The 20,126-nt window shown below is 53.2% G+C and overlaps 1 protein-coding gene across 1 annotated transcript in view; it reads left to right on the forward strand.

Annotated features, from left to right (window-relative positions):
• The first annotated feature begins 1,459 nt into the window (after window positions 1-1,459).
• NBEAL2 (neurobeachin like 2) overlaps window positions 1,460-20,126 on the forward strand; it is a 162,587-nt gene continuing 143,920 nt past the window's right edge. Inside the window, 1 exon segment of the mRNA XM_067530498.1 lies at window positions 1,460-1,947. Coding sequence (XP_067386599.1) covers window positions 1,474-1,947 — 474 coding nt within the window. The 5' untranslated portion in view covers window positions 1,460-1,473.

Consider the following 20,126-nt stretch of genomic DNA (forward strand, 5'->3'; position numbering starts at 1 on the left):
TCACACTTGCTCGTGGTGCTAGTTCCTGTTTTCTCTTTTGATTGTGTTGTCTGGGCTGGTGTTGTTGATTTCTTTTTCAGAGTGGGGCTGGGCACCGGGAAGCACCTAGTGCCGTGGTTCTCAACCTGTTTATGATTGTGGGCTGCATCCGGGGCCCACAATGTGTTTTGTGGGCCACATCCAATACTGCCTGTATGGCTTTGAGGATGGCACAGCTGTGTGCTGATTGGGCCACAAATGGTCTGTGGGCCACAGGTTGAGACCACTGATCTAGTGTATGAGAACCAGAAGGGAAAGCTGACCGTAAACAAAAGTGAAAACGACCAAGCTATTTGCATTGGCTATTTCCCCCTGCTGGAGGCTCACCCACAGGAATACTACAGAGGCGCAGGTGTCTGAGGCAGCAGATCCCACTGCAGGACCAGAACCCTAACTTGTAAAATGCTGCGTAAAAGATCCATAACACTTTACAAGCATTACTCATGGGAGGTTTGTAACCGAGGGATATAAACTGTCATGACAATCTCACCTCTTTATGGCCCCTGAGCCTGTCATGGCTTACTCATGGCCTTAACTTTGCACACATGATGGGGACACTCCCATGCTTATATAGTGACGCACACGCAGGTTTGCTAACTAGCACCCGTTAGTGTAGAGGGAGTTATGAAAGGACCATCACGGTGGTATCCTAGGTATTTACAGCCAGATTTTTAAACGATATTTAGGCCCCTATTTGCAAGCCCGCCTAGTTGCTTTTGAAAATCTCACCAGTTGCCTTTCTAAAATTATTTCAGAAATCCAGCCCTCAGGCCTTTACACCCCCAAGGCCGACATTTGCAAATGTTTTTAGCTTCTTTTGGGGTTTGTGCGGGGGGTGTCCAATCTGAAACCCGCTGGGCGTGATTATCGGAAAACGTTGAGCGCCCACAAATCCAGCTGAATGGGAGCGGGGTGGGGGAGGGTTCAGGATCTCTGACAGCCAGGCCCTCCAATCTGGCCCTTCCAAAAATCAAGGCATTGGAAATCACCCGAGGCACTTTTGAAAACCTTGGTGCAAAATGGTCCCTGCCCTTCCAAGTCCCCCTGGCTGCAGACCTCTGCCCGCTTTTAAGGACTATTACCTGGGCCTGAAGCTTATGAATACTTCCACACCTCTTGAAAGTGGAGCTACTGACTGTTTTTTACCTAGGGAGGGGGTTGGAATCTCCAGCCTTAGAGGTTTTCAAGGCCTGGCTTGATAAAGCCCTGGCTGGGATGAGTTAGTCTGGGCGGGTCCTGCTTTGAGCAGGGGGTCGGACTCTGATGTCCTCCTGGGGTCCCTCCTCTTCTCGGATCCCATGGGACACCTGCCTGGCTAAAGTCACAGCGGGACGGTTGCCAGATCTGGCCCGGGGGCTGGTCCCTATCAAAACCCGGGGCGGTGAATTGCCCAGCCCCCTCCGGCTCCGCACAGACTTTTCTCCCCCGGGCTGAATGAATTCACCCCCTTCCCGGCCAATGGCTGGAGAGGAGCGGCCCGGGGGGGCGTGTTCCTGCTCCCGTCCCCCGGCAGGCAGGCAGGGGCGGGGCGGGGCGCGCTGCTTCACCTGCGGCTGCCCGCGGGCGGGGCTGTTCTCGCTAATCAGGAGCCGGCGGCCGGAGGAGGAGCCGAGCCGGGGCCGGGGCAGGCCGGAGACCGAGCGGCGCGCAGAGCCGCGCTGCGCCCAGCGGCCATGGCGGAGTGAGCGCGGCCGGGCGGGGCGCGCAGCGCAGCGCAGCGCAGGAGGAGAAGCGGCTGCAGCCGGGCGCGGAAAGTTGCCAGCCCCGCCGGCTGCGGGGGGCGGGGACGACACATGGAGCCGGGCGCCGGCGGCCGGGGGAGATAAGCGGGCCGGGGGGGCCGGCCCCGCCGGCAGCATGGCTTCCAAGGAGCGCCTCTACGAGCTCTGGATGCTCTACTTCGCCAAGGTGGGTGTGAACGCCCCCCCCTTTTGGGGGGAGCCTGCGACCCCCCGCCCTTGCCAGCCGGCCGAGCCCCCCCCTTCGTCCCCGGGGGGGGGGGCAGCCCCGGTCGGTGCCAAGCGGAGCAGGGCGCACCTGTCCCGGCCGCGCCCCGCCTGCCCCCCGCCGGGATGGGGGGTGGGAGCCGCCCCCGCGGCAGGTGGAGGGAGGCCGGTCTCGCTGCCGGCATCTCCCCGCCCTGCACGCGCCTCCCGGGCAGGAATCCGCCCCCCTGCCCTGGAGCAGGCAGCGTGGCTCGTTTGCTGCCTGCCCCAGGTCGCGATGGGGGCTTTGCTGAGCTAACAATGGGGAAGGCTCCCCCCCCCCCCAGCCCGGCGCAGGCAGCCCGGGCACTCCGGAGCCGCAGGTCGCTCCCTCTCCCCGGGCTGGGTCGGGTTTGTTTCGCTGGACTCCTGGCCCCTGCGCTCCGGGCTGGGCTTTGCCGGCGCCCTGGCCGCTGTTCCCCGGTGCCTGGCAGGGGAGAGGCCGGGTCCCGCTGACACAAGCGGGCGGAGGAGAAGTTTCGCCCCCCAGGGCGGTTGCACGGCCGGGTTTGAAGGCAGGCGAGCAGGCTCCGGTTTGCCAAGCATTGATCGGGAAAGGGCTGGTCTGGATGGGGAGACAGGTGCCTCGGTCACACGCTGACCCGGCTCAGTGCTGCTCGGTGCTACACCTGTCTCGGCCTGCCCCTGCCCGTTGTACCAGCGGGCTCCGCTGGCGAAAGACTCCAGCAAACGGGAGGGGAAGCGGGTGGAGACACAGTCTGGTGAGCTGCACAGGGCAGGGAAATGTCCCCAGCTCCCTTGGGTTCAGTAATCCTGCTCTTGACCAGGGTGAGACTTTGGAAGCAGGAGGCTTTCTCCTGGTGGATGAATGTATAGTTTGATCGTGCCTGTTGAAAGGGACCTGCTCAATCCGAACAGTCACTTCTTGCTTTTAGTCTGAAATTCACTCCTTTACCTTGCTTTGCGTGTTGCACTTTGGGCAGGTCCATATTGAAACCCGGCTAGTCCATTTCACCATTTCACGGCAGTTCGGCTGTTCTCAGGGCACTTCCATTTGGCTTTTTATTTGCCTGCCAGGCACCACCCACAGGGACTGTGCTTTGATGATGTGTGAGCTGCCAGTGCTCCAGGGGAAATGCTTCTTTGCTAAGCTGCTTCCTTCTAGAATTCTTTTAAAAATGATGAAATGCTTTCTGCTGGTCTCTTGTTTTGTAGAGGTTCTGTGTGTGTGTGTGTGTGAAACTTAAACACTGTCCAAATTGGAGCTGCTGTTGTCCTGTTAAATGACACCAGGAGTCGGAGGTACTTAACAAACTGTCTCTCTCAGATTAATTTTGGTCTCTGCTGTAGAAGGTTGGTTTGTAATGAGGAAGACAGGGAGTGTATATTGATGTCAACAAGATACATGTGGGTTATATTCTTGTTTAATGTTCCAGTCTTCCCAGAATCCTCTTGTGTTCGGTAACTGGCTGGCGTTGATGATTACACAGATATATATATAATGTGTGCTTTATTTTATTCTGCTGGTGCGGCTCCAACCAGCAAACAAGGCCCCGACAGCAGCGGCACCAACTAGGGGAATTCCTCTTTTGTTCTGAAAAGGAAGTTTTCGCAGCTTTTCGCATACTAATAAAGTTAGTTCAGTGTCACAGAGAGCAGGATGACAAACTCTCACTTTTTCACCTGAAGCAATCTCTTGTAATGAGAACTAATACGGCTTTTGCCTTTCTCTGCCGCCTCTTGCTTTTCTAAAGGCTCAGGCTTTTATGGAATAAAAAGGTCCAGCCAGTTGGGAAGAAAAGAGCAGCAACAGGCAAACACTCCCAGTTCTGAAATGAATTTTTCTAAAGGTAGAATTGAATCCGAGTCCATTGACTGTAAAGAGGTAATTGTAGTGCATTCGCTTGATTCTTTGGGGAAAGTTACCGCTCTCTAGACCTGAGAATGTGATTAACCAGAGCTAAAATTAGTAGTTCACCTGCACCCATCTGAACAGCTACGGTAGAACAGCAAGATTGAAGTCTTGCTTCTGTATCTGTATCCCCCATTGTGAGGATTTATCAGTCTCTTCCTGCTGTGTTGCATCTCACACCTGACCTGGAGCAATCTTTCACTCTTGGAGTGAAAATTGAGTGCTTGTAAGTCTGCAGGCATGGACTCATCACTGAGAACTGAAAGTGTGGGGGTGGGGGGGTGTAGCAGAATTTGAGGGGAGGATATTACAATTGACTGGTTTTTTTAAAGAGAAACTGAACAACTTTTTAAGACGTTAAAATGAGTAGCGATTCCTGTAACGAGCAGCTTGCAATCTAAAACCTCACACTGAACACTCTGGAAGATGCACAGAATGTTCTTTGTAAGCAAAGGGGGAGTGGACGGTAACACAATAGGCAAGGTCGTTATGAACTACAGAATTGACTGTGTGTGTAGTTGTTGGTCAGAGTTCTATTAGGAGGAACCTGGAAGTTTTAGGAATGGGAGGAAGAGAGAAGGGAGGTGACCAGAGAGAGAAGTGGATAAGTAAAGGCATGGATGTCTGGGGACAGGGGAATGGATAGTACCTGTGCCTTAATGGGAGATGAATATGGACTATGTTGGATCTTGCATAACCTCCTACGAGGAGGACTATGAATTCAGGTTGTTGCGATGCATCTTCTCCTTGATAAAGAGTGAGAGCTAGGGTGACCAGATGTCCCAATTTTTATAGAGACAGTCCCAAAATTCAGGCTTTTTCTTATATGGGCACCTATTACCGCCCACTGCTGGTCCCGGTTTTTCACCTGTGCTATTTGGTCACCCTATTGAGATCACGTGGTAGTAGGATCCCTGCTTAACTGGGATATGTCACCATTACCCTGCAATGTGTTAATAGGCATTAACCGCTCTTCCTGGGGGAACCTCAGACCTCGTGGTGGGTGACGGAGAGCTGGAAACTGAATTTAAAATGCTATTTCTGTTTGCAGTGGAGGCATTGCTAATGAGCAAATACAACGCTTAAAGGACCTGCAGGAGGCTGTGACGTGCTTCACGTTAGTACTGGATTTCTGTACACACAGCCTTCCTGCTGTACGGCATGCGCTGCTTTTCGTGTATCCGAATACTTGCAATTCAAGTCTCTAGGAATGTGTCTGCACACCTGCATCTGATGCCTTTGTCTGCTCTTAGGATGTTTGCTACACGAGAACGCCAACCGCTGTCCTGGAGCGTTGCTTTCCCCACCAGGAGTCCTCAGTTCATGAAGGTTTTACTCAAGTTGTTTTTAAAAAAAAAAAAAAAAATCCTTCTGCAAAATCTCTGTGGGCAGCTATTTTTGGCCAGGACTTGGGTCTTACACCTTGTGGATGTTGGGCTGCCTGCCCCATCTTCTGGAGGCTGCATTTAAAATGCAAAAATAAGAACTTATGCAGATAGAGCATTATCTCTCTCACATCCAACTGGAGTTCATGGTTTTGCTAGCTTTGATCATCCGATTTGGGCTGAATATCAAATGCTGCATAGTCTAGGTCTGGGTCTCTTAATTTTTTTTAACACACAAGAAGGACAGTGTTTAAAAAAACATCAAGGGGTCTGGTTCGGAAGATAGGGAGACAAAGTCAACATGGTGATGGAGATCAGGGAAGATGCTGTGTGTGTGTTTACGTGTGTGTGTTTATTAGCCAGCCAGTAAATTGACTTTCCTGTTTGAAGAATAATTAACATTGCTGTTGATTTCTCAGCTTGTAAAAATGCCATTGTTCATTAGCTGCATGAGTTCTTTAAAAGATACTGAAAGCTTATTGAGCAGACTGATGAGTCCCCAGTACTCTTATTAATCAGCTTCAGGCTGAGCTTTCTCGGGTAAGTACATTAAGTCGTGGGGAGTGAAAAATGATCACTTAGGTTGTGTCACGCCCTTATTTACACACAGCCTTCCTGTGGTGTAGTGAACTGGGACTAGAACTACGGGGCCTTTTGTGGGGATGAGCCTCTTCCCGCCGCCAATGACGTGACAAAACCCCCAATGACGTGATGTTCTGTAGAGACGTGATTTGTATGACAGGCGTGCCTAGAGAGATTGAGATCAGAGCCTCGTGCTAGGTGCTGCACAGAAAGAGCATGCGTCCCCATCTGAACAGAGAAAGGAAGTATTAGCCTCATCTTGCGGATGAGAAACTGAGGCACAGGGTCTCTCACAGTCCGTGGTACAGCCAGGAATGGAATCCAGATCTTAAGCCCAAGTCTTGTGTCTAAACCGCAAGGCTGCCTTTACTCTCTAGGCGCGGAGAGGGCTCTGGCTTCGTATAACCGCTTGCCTGGGAACTGGGCTGAGGATTGCCTGTTTTGAAGAGCCGTCGAGCATGTGGGCGAAGCTTCCTTTTTCCATTTAGAAGTGGGTGCGTGGCCATATCCAGGCACCGGCTGGCCTGGAGGCTGATGGGGGGAGGAGAGCGGCCGATGTCTCTGCTTGTGGAGCTGCTCAACTGGGTGACGGGCTAGAAGGCATGCGTGCGCTCCTCGCCTGGCCTGCTGGCTCAAGGCTGGCCTCTGCGGTTAAGGAGCTGCTGAAAGCCGTGGGGCGCAGGAGGCGAGGCAGAGGCGCTGCCGTGCTCTCCGTGGCTGGTGGCAGAACCCCACTCTCTGGGTCAGGTACCCAGTAGCAGCTCCTGTGAACTGGCTGCATGTGCGCATCTTCTGTTAGGTTTCCCATCAGCCGGATCCATCTGGTGCGGGTTTGTTTAGAAGGAGGTAACCGGATCCGGTCTCTTTAAAGGAGGTTCCCTGCTGCTGTTGACATTGCAGGGCTGGGCTGACTTTGTTCTTTTCTCCACCCACCGGGGGAGAGAACTATGCGGCTTTGACAGTAATACCCTGGCAGGGCAGGCAGAGGCAAGCACTGGCTCAGGTATCTGGGGGTGTGTCAGGCAGCTGGATCCGGCTCTGGGGTGACAGCATTTAGAGCCACACCCTCTCCCCTGAATATCTTCAGAGCCTGTTTCTATTTTCTAGTGGCTCCCATTCCCCCGACACCCTTCCCCTCCATCCAGGCCTCATCTGCACTAGCATTTTCCTCCTGGTTTCCCATCCAGGCAGTAATGTGGTTCCCCCAGCGGTAGCATGGGGAAAGGCGAATGTGGCCGAGGTGCTGGCCGTGCCTGGCGTTCTAACCCCGTGTCGCCTAGGCCAGCTCTGAGCAAGTTTAGTGCGGCAGCGGTTCAGATTTGAGCGACTGGTCGATTTAGTAGTAGCGCCAAAGAACCAACCCAGATCGGGGCCCCGCTGCGCTAGGGGCTGCACAAACGCAAGTAGATGGTCCCTGCCCCAAAGAGTTGACCGTCTACCTAGACAAGACAGACACAGGGTGGGCGGAAGGGGTAGAACACACCAGCCGAGTGACCGATGCCAGGGAGCAAATGGCATGTCAGTGCTGTGATTTCTTTGGGTCGGTTTAGTTTGGGGGGGACAGAATCAGCTAAATGGGAAGGGGGTGAGGGTGACAGGGCAGAGGAGAAGGGGGTAAGAGGCAAGGGATGGATTGCCCGTTTGCTCCACCTCTGCGTCGGTCAGCACAGGGCAAAGGCAGTCCAATCACAGCTGTAGAAAGTTCTCTTCAGGTCCCTTCTCTGGCTGCTGCTTCAGCTGCTCCTTCTGGCTGGCTCCCTCCTGCAGCTTTTCCCCCCTAAGGCTGCATGGCAGGGGAGCATCAGAGGGGGGGGGGGGGTCTCTGGTTCTGGGTGCTGATGGAGGGGAGGTGTGGCCCTGGCTAGGTCCCTCCTCCTAGTGCAGCGGTCCTTGCTTTTCGCAGCGTCTGTAGCTGCTCCTACTGGCTGGAGTCTGCGGCTAGTTCCTCTTCCACTAGTAGAGGTGCAGCTGTGTGATGTCCATTAAAAGCTAGTGGAGCTCCAGCATTGGGTGGACTCAGGGCCTAGGGCTGGTCCCTCCTGGGAACATACATTGGAACAGCTACATCTCAGGGGTGTGACAAATCCCCTCCCCCCTCCCGAGACACAGTGATACTGAGCTTGCCCCCAGTGTAGACGGCGCTAGGAAGAATTCTCAGGGAGCTGGATTAGTTACGATGATGGCAGAAGCCCTCCTGTTGCCGCAATGAGCGTCTACACGGACGTGCTACGGCGGCACAGCTGCAACGTGTTCCGTGCAAGCACACCTGTACGCTCGGGCAGGCTGGAGCGTGGCTGCAGGTGCTCCAGCATTGCTGTCTAGGCTGGGCTAAGCTTCCTGGCTTTGGTGCCGGAGTCTTGTGCCCTCTCATTGGAAGGGATCCTTGCTTCAGAGAACCCTCATTGGTAACCTTTCCCTTGCCCGGAGCGCACGGAAACGTATGGCTGTGGGGGTAGCAGCAGGCACACTGGCAAAGCTCCCCGGTGAATTGCAGATCAGAACCACAGTTTATGTACTTCGGTGCTTCCTTAGGCATGAAGATGAAGTTCCCTTCCCCCGCCGTAAGCAATCCTGCTTCATGTACCAAAAATAGCCCCCGGTCCTGGCTTTCCTCTCTTAGTTGGAGACGTTGGGCCAAGGTCTTTGGAGAACCTGCGTAGTGGGAGTTGAGATGCAGCTCTCCTCCGGTGGAGAGGGGGTGTGGATTCCTGTGCTCTCTCTTGGCCTCTCTTCTCCGTCCCCTGAGCCGGGACAGGCAGGGCTGGAGCTCAGGTTTCTGTTACCTGAGGCCTCCCCGGCTCCCTCCAGCTAAAGGGGGACGTTGAGCGCCTGGTACCAAGTGTGTGTCCTGCAAATATGCCAAGACCCCTTCAAACGCCGCTGAATCTTGTGTCCCACGTTGCAGAGGAGCAGTGGAGGAGGGAATTGCGGCAGGGGCCGGCGCTGCATGAGGCTCCGGTTTGTACAAACTCCACCGAATGCACTTTGCCTAGTGCAATGGGGTCTCTAGTTGCTATCCTAAGCTTTGGTAGCCTCACAAAGCAGGCCTCGTACAAGGGCATTGAAGTACGTGTGAATTACATTTGGTGCCGTTCAAAGGCCCCTTTATGCTGGCAAACTGGTGTAAAGGGGTTTAGTGTAAGTCCTAGTCTAAACAGGGTTTTTTGTACAGGTATATCTCTTTTGGATCGAGGTGTGAATTTTTTACCTCTCCTTATGCTGATACAGCCCTAGTGTGCGGGCAGTTATACAGGTATAAAGGTACCTTCTGCTGCGATAGCTTATTCCCCTTCCCGTGTGGAATAAACTGTACCAGTATAAACCCATTTTTACCCGTATAATGGCATCCATTGGGGGGGAGGTACGCCACTTGGTAAAGCCGTACAACTGTGTCGTGCGGACAAGATGTAAATGAGAAGCCAGTCCTTAGCTGAGTGACTTTTGTCAGCTGATCACAGTAAGTGAGTTTCATCTAGTGCTGCAAGCGTCATTCGAGAAATACCCTGCATGTCCGGCAAGGTGGATGTGGGGGGGTTTGTTTTTGCGATGTCTTTTTGTAGCTGTCTTATATGTACAGCTGCTCTGTAACTCCGCGAACTACGTAGGCTTTTGTAAGACGCGACCACCGTATCGCGTCTGTCTCTGAAATGCCACTTAGTGTTGTCTGACTTGCTTTATTTTGATCACTGTTTAAGCTTCCGTAGATAGATTCATTTACTTCAGTACCACTTGCATTATTTTCTAGCTCTATTGAATGTCTGATAATTGCACCTCCGTCAGCCAACATCTTGCCCAAAATGCTGTGTATTTTAAATCCAGGATTAACACCGAATTTGAATAATGAATTAATCTAATTCAATTTAGTCCTGGGCTACACCCCAGTAGACAGTTGTCTCCATCTCAGGAAAAAAAACATCATAATTGGCCCCTTGTCAGTCTTAACAGAGACCATTCTGCAAGCGCATTCAGTCCTCAAGTTCCCCTCTAGGTCAGGATGGAAGTACAGTAGAACCTCGTTTAACAGCGCCTCCATTACCTGGCTCTCTGTATTTACCGAACCGTCCGTTTGAAGTCTAGGCATATATCATACTCGTCATGTGGCGGTCTTTGTCAGCACTGGAGGCACATGATTCAGATCCTTCTGAGAAAGACTTACTTATCTAAACCAAAGAGGTTTTAAAATTTCTTTCTCATGTCTTTTTAAATTTTTGCCATGTAAAGGCATTGTACCATAATGGCTACAGGCAGGCTCTGAATTAACAGATTTAGCGTGAAAGTGCTTAATGCTACTAAAAATCCAATGAGGATTTTGCACACTTTGGTTGTCTCAATTATGCGCCACTGAATAGTGACAGCTACTGCTTGATAGTTGGATAAATAACAGAACTGCTTTCCCATTTTTAGTGCGCTAGGAATACAGTAGAATCCCTGTTTGCTGAACTGATTGTGTATCGAGGCGCTGATCACATGAAATTGAACATCTCAAAATTACAGTGGGTCCAGTGTACAAGTCAATGTATTAATTGATCAGTGATAGAGAACATAGCAAATTGTTACAGGTGTATAGTGTCTGATTCTTCTTTGCCACCAAACTGCTCTGCCTTTTCAAACCAGTACCGCTGCCGGAAAGTTGGCTGAAGGATTGAAGTCACATTGGGTGGCAGAAAAATAGTTCGTATAATGTGTCAGAAATCCGGGTTCTCCTATACAGGTTACTACATCACTGGCAAAGCAAGCGACATATGGAAAATAAAGATTTGACTCAGGGAATTGCAGGAACAAGCAGAGATTTTGGGCGTGTGTGCGTGGGACGGAGGGGTTGCCCAGAGAGTGGCTGTGGCGTGTAGTCACATCTCAAAAGTTAAAGGCGACCCGTTAATCGAGAAACGGACCAATGTTTTGTGCTTTTTATCTTCGTAAGGGTTTTCTTTATTACTGGTGGGGACGTGCCGTGCCCATAAATGGTATCATCCGTGTAACAAAGCCCAGAGTAGACTTTATGGCCTGCTGTTTCTCTCTGACCAGGTTATTTTTATTTACTCACACATTACGTGCCCTTCAGGTCTGTTTCTTAGACCTTGTCCAACCGCTCAAGTTGTACTGCTCTAACAATAGTGTGTGTGGAACAATGGGGAAGGCCTGGCCAGTGTCTGTACAGCACCTAGCGCAATGGGGGCGTGGTCCATGACAAGGGCTCCTGGGTGTTCCTACAATACAAATAACACAGATGTGGAGAAAACAATAGGAGACTCCCATACGAGCCCAAGATTGGGAAACGAGGCACAGTTGAAATGACTTGTCCTGTCTCATGCAGGTGAGCCCAGCAAACTTTGGGTTGGGACCCAGGAGTTCTGGGTTCTAGCCCACTTCGTTAGCAACAAACTCATCCACACGCGCAGTCTGTTTGTTTCTCAGTGAGGAGATTAGTCATAGCCCCGTCGTGCCTGGGAGACTGGTGACCCCCGCCCCCAGGCAGTGACGTGAACTGGCTGGGGATTGATCATGGCTCTGAAGTGTGGGGACACTGACTCTTCCACCTGGCTGCCATCATGTCTGACGTGTTGCACGCCTGGCCGCGGTGTTGCACATGCAGAGTTGCCCACAAAGCTGTCTGTGCTGTAAAACCGGGGCTGTCCCCTTCTCCTGAGCAATGCGGTAGCAGCTCTCTGACTTCTTTCTTCAGAAAGGCACTGGGCCTGCTTCTTCAGTTGAGAGCCCACGTGGACGCTGACTCTCCTTGGCGCTGCTTCTCTGCAGACAGCAGAGCATTATCAATCCATGGAGAGAACTTTTTCTCCAGCTGTCTCACATCCGCCCTGTTCTGTTCAGAGACAGGGTAATTAACCACTAGAACAACTTGCTGAAAGCTGTGGTGGTTTCCCTGGCCACTTAAGCCTTTCAATCAAGGCTGGCTGCTTTTCTAAAAATGGGCTCTGTCTCAAACGTCAAGATGTGGGCCTGCTGCAGGAAAGACGGGGTGAAATTCCCTGGCCTGGGCTAGACAGGAGGTCAGACTTGATAATCGTGGTCCCTGCTGGCCTTAGAACCTATGAACGTTGAGGTATATTTTTAAATCGGGGTGGTTCACAGCTGGGGTTAGGAGCAATCTGTCTCTCTCTTCCAGCTTGTCTTTCCTGGCAGGGCCAAAGGGTGTCAAGGATTGAGCCCCCTTTCGAAGCACAGTGCATGTGCCTAGCTCACAACTCCCGTCCCAGAGAGGTTACGGCCAAAGGCTCTGAACCTGCCAGCACTTCTGAGTGCGTTGAGCTGTATGCCCTGAGTGGTCCCACAGCCAGCTGGGGATTCTTTACAGTGTGTCAAGTTAAACGCGTGCCTGGGGCCAGGTCTCCACTATAAACTGACACCAGTGTAACTGCGTTTCTCAGGGGTATGGGGAAAAATCCACACCTCCGAGCAATGCAGTTATACCGACCTGACACCCACCTCCTGCACCCCCGGTGTATAGACAGCGCTATGTCCGCGGGAGGATTTCTCCAGTCCACACAGCTACCGTCTCTCACGGAGGTGGATTAGCTACACCAACATCTATGTAGACCTGCCTAAATCTTTGCCGCATCAGGGCTGAAGTAATCCTGTTTTGGGCCTGCATCTCCCCACCCTGCCACACCCTGACTCCCAGGAAGAGGAGGGGGGAATCGGAGAGCCAAAAACAGATAAGCATGAAAGGAGGACCTGGTTCAGCCTCCCCTTGCGTTGGGATCCCCTGCCTCCCACCAAGTGCTCCTTGTATCATGATATAATGTCCCAAGTGGTTTCCTTGCTTCTGTAGTCACTCTTGTGACTCCTGTGGGGCAGAAGGGAGGGGCTGGGTCCAGCTAAGCATGGCCCCTTCTAGCGTTATGCTGTAATAGATACAAGGTAGGACCCCCAGCCGGATGTAGCCCTGATCCGAAGTCCGTGGATAGGCACAGTCGCTTGGCGGAGGGCGACGCTGGTGCGGCTCCTGGGATGCCTTCAGGCCACGTGGTGACTACATCAGATGCTTGCACGAGGGGTAGGTAGACTTTGGTCTGTGCTAATCTAGTTCGGATCAGGGGAGAGGGTGTTCTCCTGAGTGAGGTGCAGGGGCCGCTTTGCGGGGGACTGAGGGAGGAAACGGCTTCCGGACTGCTTGCCTTTCTGTTCGGTGGAGCGGAAATCTGCCCACGAGTCTGCTCTGAGCACACCTGGGTGGAAAAGGAAGCTCCTAGCGAGAAGCTAATTCCCGGCTTGACTATGGAGGGGGCGCATCTTTGGACTGGCGCTCAGCTGGGATCTAGAACATCTTAAATACTTACCAGCTCACTATTAAAGTGTGGAGTCGGAGTGAAGGGGGAGGTCTGGCTGGAGTATCCTGATGCCTTGCCCTGTCTCCCATCACAAGTAACAGCACTGTGCAAACAAGCCCTGTGGCTCTGAGCGCCAGGGTTGTGATGCTAGTATCCCTGGAAGCAGCTGTTTGCCTTTCCAATAAGGCTGTAAAAGAGCCGGGCTTTGCTCTGCCTAGAGACGCCGAGGATCCTGTGCTGTTTTTTGTAGAGGAGGCTGCATTTCCTCCGGTCTCCTTAAAACGTTCCTTCCCATGGGCCTGGCCCAGAGCACTGGGGGGAGAGGGTGGGGACGGCAGCGTTGTCCAATGGCAGGTTTGTATTACAGGGGATCTAGCTAATGTTCCAGGCGCTGTACGCACAAACACAGACAATCCCTGCCCCAGAGGAACTTGGACTAACTAGACAAGGCAGGCCAAGGGAGGAGGATGATCCCCATTTTATAGGTGGGGGAGACTAAGGCACAAGATCAAGGGCTTGATCCTGTGGCGGGCTGAACACGCGGACCCAGCACGGGGGAGAGGCCCGTGTGTATCTTGGAGTGTTTGACTAGTCAGTGGGACTGCTCAGGTGCTTGCCGGCTCAGAGCCGGCACGTGCTGCAGCATCAAGCCCTAGGTGACCCAGGAATCTTGTTGCAGAGCGAGGAATTGAACCCAGGTCTCCTGAGTCCCGCTCCAGTGCCCTAGCACCGAGGTTCCCCTGCCCCTCAAATCCATGCTGCCTTGAGTTTACGGAGGCATCGGCTGGCCGGCGTTCAGCTTCTCTGGGAAGGTCGCTCGGACTGAAAACCAGGAATCCAGTTTTAGGGGCAAGGCTGCCTGGCTCCCTGAGTTGTCTGCTGCCTCTGGTCCTTCGGGTTTTTGATGATGCTCAGCCAGTCTCTGCTTCCTGTCTGGCTGCCTGTCCCCTCCGTCTTGCCTGCCACCAGGGGATTGGCTTCGTCCGGAAGTTCCTGTCGTAGCTGTCTAGGAATGGGCTCTGTGACAAAACGCGAGGGAAGCAGCCAGGAGAGTACGTTTAATTAGAAAGCCAAGGGAACGTGTTTCCTGGTGCCCAGGGTTCTGGGCAATTCTGATGGATGAGACTAAAAGCCAAGTGCCCATCACCTCGCCAGTCCGTTAATTCACCCCCTGACCTGGTTTAACACCCCTCTACCTCCAGAGAGCAGAGAAACCTGCTGGGCACCCTGGGAAAGGAGCCGGTTTACCTGCTGGATGTAAGTTAAGCTGTCCCGAGCTGGGGACTGATAAAGCAGGGGGCTGGGAATGCAGCTGCAGAGCTGTTCCTGGCCTGCTGGCTGGTGAGCGGGGACCCCCGGCTCTTTCAGACATTAAACCTGTGCTGCCTCCGCTTTGCGCGGATGTGAAAACCCCGTTGCCCTTGCTCTCGCCATGGCCTGAAGTCACAACTCCCCCCACGTGGCGCTGTTTTGTGCCGGGGCGCTGTCCCCAGAGCTTGCAATTGAGCCTCGGTGTCTGTGGCAGGCGTCGAGCATGGAAAGCGGGGTTCAGATTCTCCCACGCACCGCTGTAAGGGGACCCACCAGCCTGCTCTGCCGGGCACGCTGGGAAACCAGCGTGGCGGGTGCAGTGACGCCGACCAGACTCCATTGTCTCTATTCCCTGCCGAAGAGTAGAGCTACCGGGCAGGTCCCTGACTTTAAATCCCACCTCCTGCCATGTCTCCTGGTCCACTCCTGGTAGCGAGAAGACTGGAACCTGAGCTAGGCTTTGCTCCAGAAGGCAGTACTGATCCAGTGTGGTGCAGGGAGGGGACGTGACTTAGATGAGATGAGGCAAAACCAAGGTCCCCGCTTTCTTGTCTCTGAATCTTCCATGGCCCTTCCGGTGAACGGGGGCTGCAAACAACCTGCTGTCCTGAGCTCCTGCCAGCACTGATCCCCTGCAGTTGCTTAGATCTCAAAAGAAGGGCGGAAAAGAGGATGGGTGTTTAGAAACTTGGTCACCCTTTTTAGCGTCCTCTGAGAGCTCCCCAGCCAGTGAGCCGGACTCATTAGCCAGGTTCTTTGGTTATTAACCTGTCCCCGAATCAATAATAAGCGTTGTTACGACCTAGTGTGTCGGCGTTTTCTTGTAACTTAGCCTTATTTAAAAGTATCGGAAGAAATGGCTGGGAGAACTGGCATCCTTCACTTCCCAGCCTAAGCTCTTGGGCAGTGTTGCTGTGTGCTGTCAGACAGCCACCGTGGCCCACCCCAGAGGTGGCTGCAGTTCGCTGATGAATCTGGTTTGGGTGTAAAGCGCTTGGGGATCCCTTCGTGACCCATAGTAACTTGCATTCATAGAGCACCATCTCCGCATCAGGTGCTGTATGTTGCAGCAGATCCTTCCTGCGCCCCAGCTCCTGAAAGTGATGTCTGTCGCGGTAGCTGTTTCTCTAACCTTGGAGGCATTTCCTTTCGCTGCTCTGAGCTGGGCTGTTCTTGAATGACTTGAAACTCTGTGGCTTCTTCTGTCCACATGTGAAGCTGTTGCCCCCTGTCGTGATCTCCCTCAAACACCTTTACCTGTCTGCCCCTGCGGCCCCCTATGCGTGGGCAGAGCTCTCTGTAAAGATCCCACAGGGCTGCCCCCTTGTCCCCTTTCAGCCACGGGGTGCTGGGATGCTCTCTCCTTATTAAGCTAAATGGACTAGGTGACTTCTCCAGGTCCTTCCAGCCCTGTGAGTCTGTTTACCTTTTCCCCCCCATTCGTTATCTCTCTCTCACCATATGTGTAGCTGGCGAGCTCTTTGGAGCAGAGATTGTCTATTAGGAATGGACAGCGCCTTGCACAGTGAGGGGCGACCACACCAGAAACAATATACTGCTATACAGCCCTTGGTATGGCAGCTAAGGACCGGGAGGCCTGGGGTCTGTTCCTGGCAGTGCCACTGGCCTACCGGGTGAGCTCCAGCGTGTCCATTCCTCTTTCTGTGCCCCAGGAACAGAAGTGTGTAAAATGGGGAGAATCCCCCCCGCTGGAGTTGGGGGAGGCTAAGCCCATTGTAGGGTTTCAGCTCCACCCTTTGGAGGTGCTCTGGAAGGAAACCGCCTCTGTCTTCCTGGCGTGGACCTCCGCTGCCTCTCTCAAGAACAAACAGCGGCCGCGCTGTTGCCTGGCCCCTCCCCGGTGACACACCTTGCAGCCGTTTGGCTCCAGCCGCCGCAAACCCTGTCCTCCTCCCCCTGTTGTGCTGGCAGCCCCTGCTCCTCTCTGCCCCGGGAGCTCAAGGGTTGGTTGCTTTGTTTGTACGGTCCCTCCCCGGCGGCCCTTCTGCAGATCATCAGAGGGCACCTGTTGCTGTGCAGTGGGCAGGTATCCTAGGAAACCGGTGCGGTGGTCAGCGGGGACCGGTGCCCTTCTAATGTGGAATATGTTAATCCCCCCCCTCCATCCCCAGCCCCCAGAGCAGCCCCCCTCCACCCATCTCCAGAGCCTCTTCCTTCCTTCCTCCCAAAGCTCTTGTATCTCTCCCTGCCACGATGCTGGGGGCTGGGACAGTCCGCAAAAGAGACTCTTATTTCTGGCCGGATGCCATTGTGGCTGGGGCCTCCCTGAGGGCTGGACAACCAGGGCGTGTTTTCCAGCCGCTGGTGCTGCAGCACTTCCACAGTTCACCCTGGCCCCTAGGCCCGGCAGGCTGCTGGAGGTGCGCCAGGAGCTGTGCATCCTGAGGCTGGCTGGCCGGCTCGGGATAAGCTGGTGTGGGGAGCTACTGGCTTCAGGCACGGCAGTTCTCCCCAGCTCTGCTTGGGGAGGAGGGAGAAGAGCGCTCACTTGGGAGAAATGCCATCTGTGAGGGTGTACGTTGAGCCGTGCAGAGAAGCTAGTGGATAGGGCGCTGGACTAGGTGTTCAAAGACTTGGCGTCTGTTCCTGCCTGTGACCATTGAGCAAGTCGCTTTCCTCCGTGACTGTTTCCTCTTCCACCCTGTCTGTCTTGCCTCTCGGACTGTAGTCCCTTTGAGGCAAGGACTGTTGTTTGTACAGCGCCTAGCGCAATGGGCACTCCAGGGCCACTGTAATGCAATTAACGGGGAGCAGTGAATTACAATGAGTAATTACAGTGCTGAAAATAACCCCTGAGATCGAAGTGTAGGTACTGACCATGTCAAAGCCTCCCCTGTCCGTCTAATCCTGTCCTTTGGGGAAGCTAGGCAATTGTCTAATACCCAGATTTTTCCTAACACTGTCCCTAAACTTTCCCTTTTTTAAAAGCGGGATTATTCCTAGGCCTCTCCCCTCGTACCATCCCAGATGCTCCTTCCCTCTCCCTGCGGTTCATGCCCTGCTATTGCTTGTATGCCGTTACAGTACATGTCTCCTCGCCCCTCCTCCCGTTACACCCCTGCCTCGCTGGGATGCAGCTTCCTCACGTGGGTGATGGGGCGACCCTTGCACTGCAGAACTGTGCTGCGAAAGCGCCGGCTCCGGAGCCCCTCCAGAAACACGTGGGGGGCGGTGGGGGGGGGGGGAGGGGGCGTTCTCGGCTCCTTGGCCTCGTCAGAAGCGATTTCTCCCGCCCTCCCCCAGGGGAAGTTCAATCTCACTGGGGTTCTCTGACCGAACGAGCATGTCTGGCTGATCGAGGTCCTTGCTGTTTTCAAGGAGACCCTTTCAGAGCGAGGAATCGGGGGTTTCGGGGGGTGCAGGTGTCTCCCCGTAGAGCCCAGCGAATGATTCTCCCTCACCCAACCTCGGTGGAGTTTGGCTAATAGCAGCGTGGCTATTCGGGGGGGCTGCTGAGCCTCCGGGGCCTGCAGCAAATCTAACTGGAGCCTAGGTGGGAGGAAGCGGCCCCCTCCTGCTGCACCTGGGATTGAATGTATGGACAGACCCAGGCAGCGCCCGTGGCTGCAGACCCGATCCCCGCTAGGAAAGTGGCTGAAACTGGCGGCAAAGAGGCTTCATGGCCGTGCCTTTCATGTGACTGGCAGCTCAGAGGAGAGCTCGTCTGTGTATTGGCCGGACTGGCCCAGGTGATGCATTTCTCCCTGGCGGGCGTTGGGTTGGAGGAGTGGGGTAGATCTGGGGCTCGTGCAGCCTCCTTCTGTCCCCGGCTGGCAGGTGACTGCTGTTCCCAGAGGTGGTGTGGTCGCCAGCCAGCAGCGTAAAACTGACAGAGGCCTGGCATGGGGCTGAGGAACCTGGTAGAGGTGCTGGATGACTGGGGGGAAAGGGCCCTTGGCGATGGCCAAGCATCCTTCTCCAATCCTCCCTGCTCTAGGAAGCCGGGTGGGAGATGGCCGTGAGAATATGCTGGTTCTCTGGGGCATTTCAGGGATTCCCCTGAGCCTATTGCCCAGGCTGAAATCACCAGGCTCAGATGAGTGCCAGGGGATGCCAAGGCCGTTATGGAGCCTCCAAGCTGCTTAGGAAGCCGAGCTCAAAGTCTATTCACCCCCCGTGTGAGATTCTGTTCACGTGCCTTCTGCTCACCCATCAGCCTGGCTAGACTGCACCCGCTTCTTGTTCCTGGAGCTGTTGGTTGGGGAGGATGTTTTTGGCGTGCTCTGTTCCATCAGTGCCAGGTTGCCCTGGTTCATGGTGCAGTGGAGAAGGTGACTCAGCCTCCGGTTCCTTTATCTTCCCCGGCCCTTTGGTTTTCTTTACCGTAGTCTTGACCGACACTGACTCTGCCTCGTTGCTGGCTGACTCGTGCATTGTCCTCTCATCACAGACCCCGCTGCTGTGCTCAGCGGGAAAAGTGCTGTCCTACTCTGATGGGTGCTGTAGAAAAGATTTAAATGAGGGAAATGGGCGTGTGCCCTAGAGTGGACTTCCGGTGGGAGCCATCCGTGAGCTGCGTTGCCTTGATTCAAACCAAGAGCCCGTTGCACTGCTGCAAATCCGTCTCCATTAGCGCCCTCGTGACCGTGAGAGAGATTGACAATGCAAACCTATAAAAAGGATGTTATCAACTTCATTAGCTCCTCACAGAGAGAGGGGACTATACGGTGCTGGGCCTCGCTCTGTTTGTTAGCCAGGGAACGATCGAGGGGGATGATAAATGCGTATTTATTTACATCACGATATTAAGTAGCCTGTGTCTGAATGCGGCTCTTTATTCTCTAACAATTTAATGGTGCGAGAGTGGGATGAAGACGTTGGTGACTAAACCAAGGGTGGTTTGTAAAAGAAATGCTTGTTGTGTGTAGATTATCTCTAGGCTTGGAAGGATTACATTTTTATTGGTAAATGTCAGTAAACCTAGATTTCACCATACAGACACTGAAAAATATTTCCATTGATCAAAATTTACAGATAAGCAAAGTAAGATTTCAAGGGCGAAATCTAGTGACTTTGACTTTTGCATTGGGCTTGTTACAAATGGACTAGAGGATGAGTAGTGAAAGCAGGTATGAGTTGTTGATATTCGAAGTAGATAGCCGTAAATTTTGATAATGGCTCGTGAAGCTTTAACTTTTTTTCAATTGACATTTGGTGTTATTATCTGACACCCTCTAATTTCGTACAACTGTGCAAACTTAAATAGACCAAACTAAAAATTGCTTAAACATTGATATTATCCATCAATTATAAAAATAAAAATTGAATTCTGCCAAGCCTAATTATCTCAAAATGTAACCTCGTAGTATTGCTACTATATTTAAGACTCAGAAAACCTGTAAAGCTGTCAAATGCACAAAGCAAATTGACTGCTCTACTCTTTCATAGAGGCGTAGCATAACAAAAGTTTTAGGGTACAACATTTTTGGATAGAAATGTGATTTCTTGTTAAATGTATCGGGGGGGAGGTATTTAGCGGTCTTTATTTCTTGGCTTCCATGCTCTAACTCTAGGCTTCTTCGGTGACGTCTGAGAGGTCAAAGCACAATTTAGCACCACTATTGTCCTTTGTACAAACTTCATTCGTCTAAGGTAAAGTTGGGGAAACAGCTCAGGGCATCGAGATGCCGGGAATCGTGAA

Source organism: Emydura macquarii, unplaced genomic scaffold (genome assembly GCF_026122565.2).
Source record: "Emydura macquarii macquarii isolate MOO-44397 ecotype Brisbane River unplaced genomic scaffold, CSIRO-AGI_Emac_v2 contig_3080, whole genome shotgun sequence".
NCBI classification, from domain to species: Eukaryota; Metazoa; Chordata; order Testudines; family Chelidae; genus Emydura; species Emydura macquarii.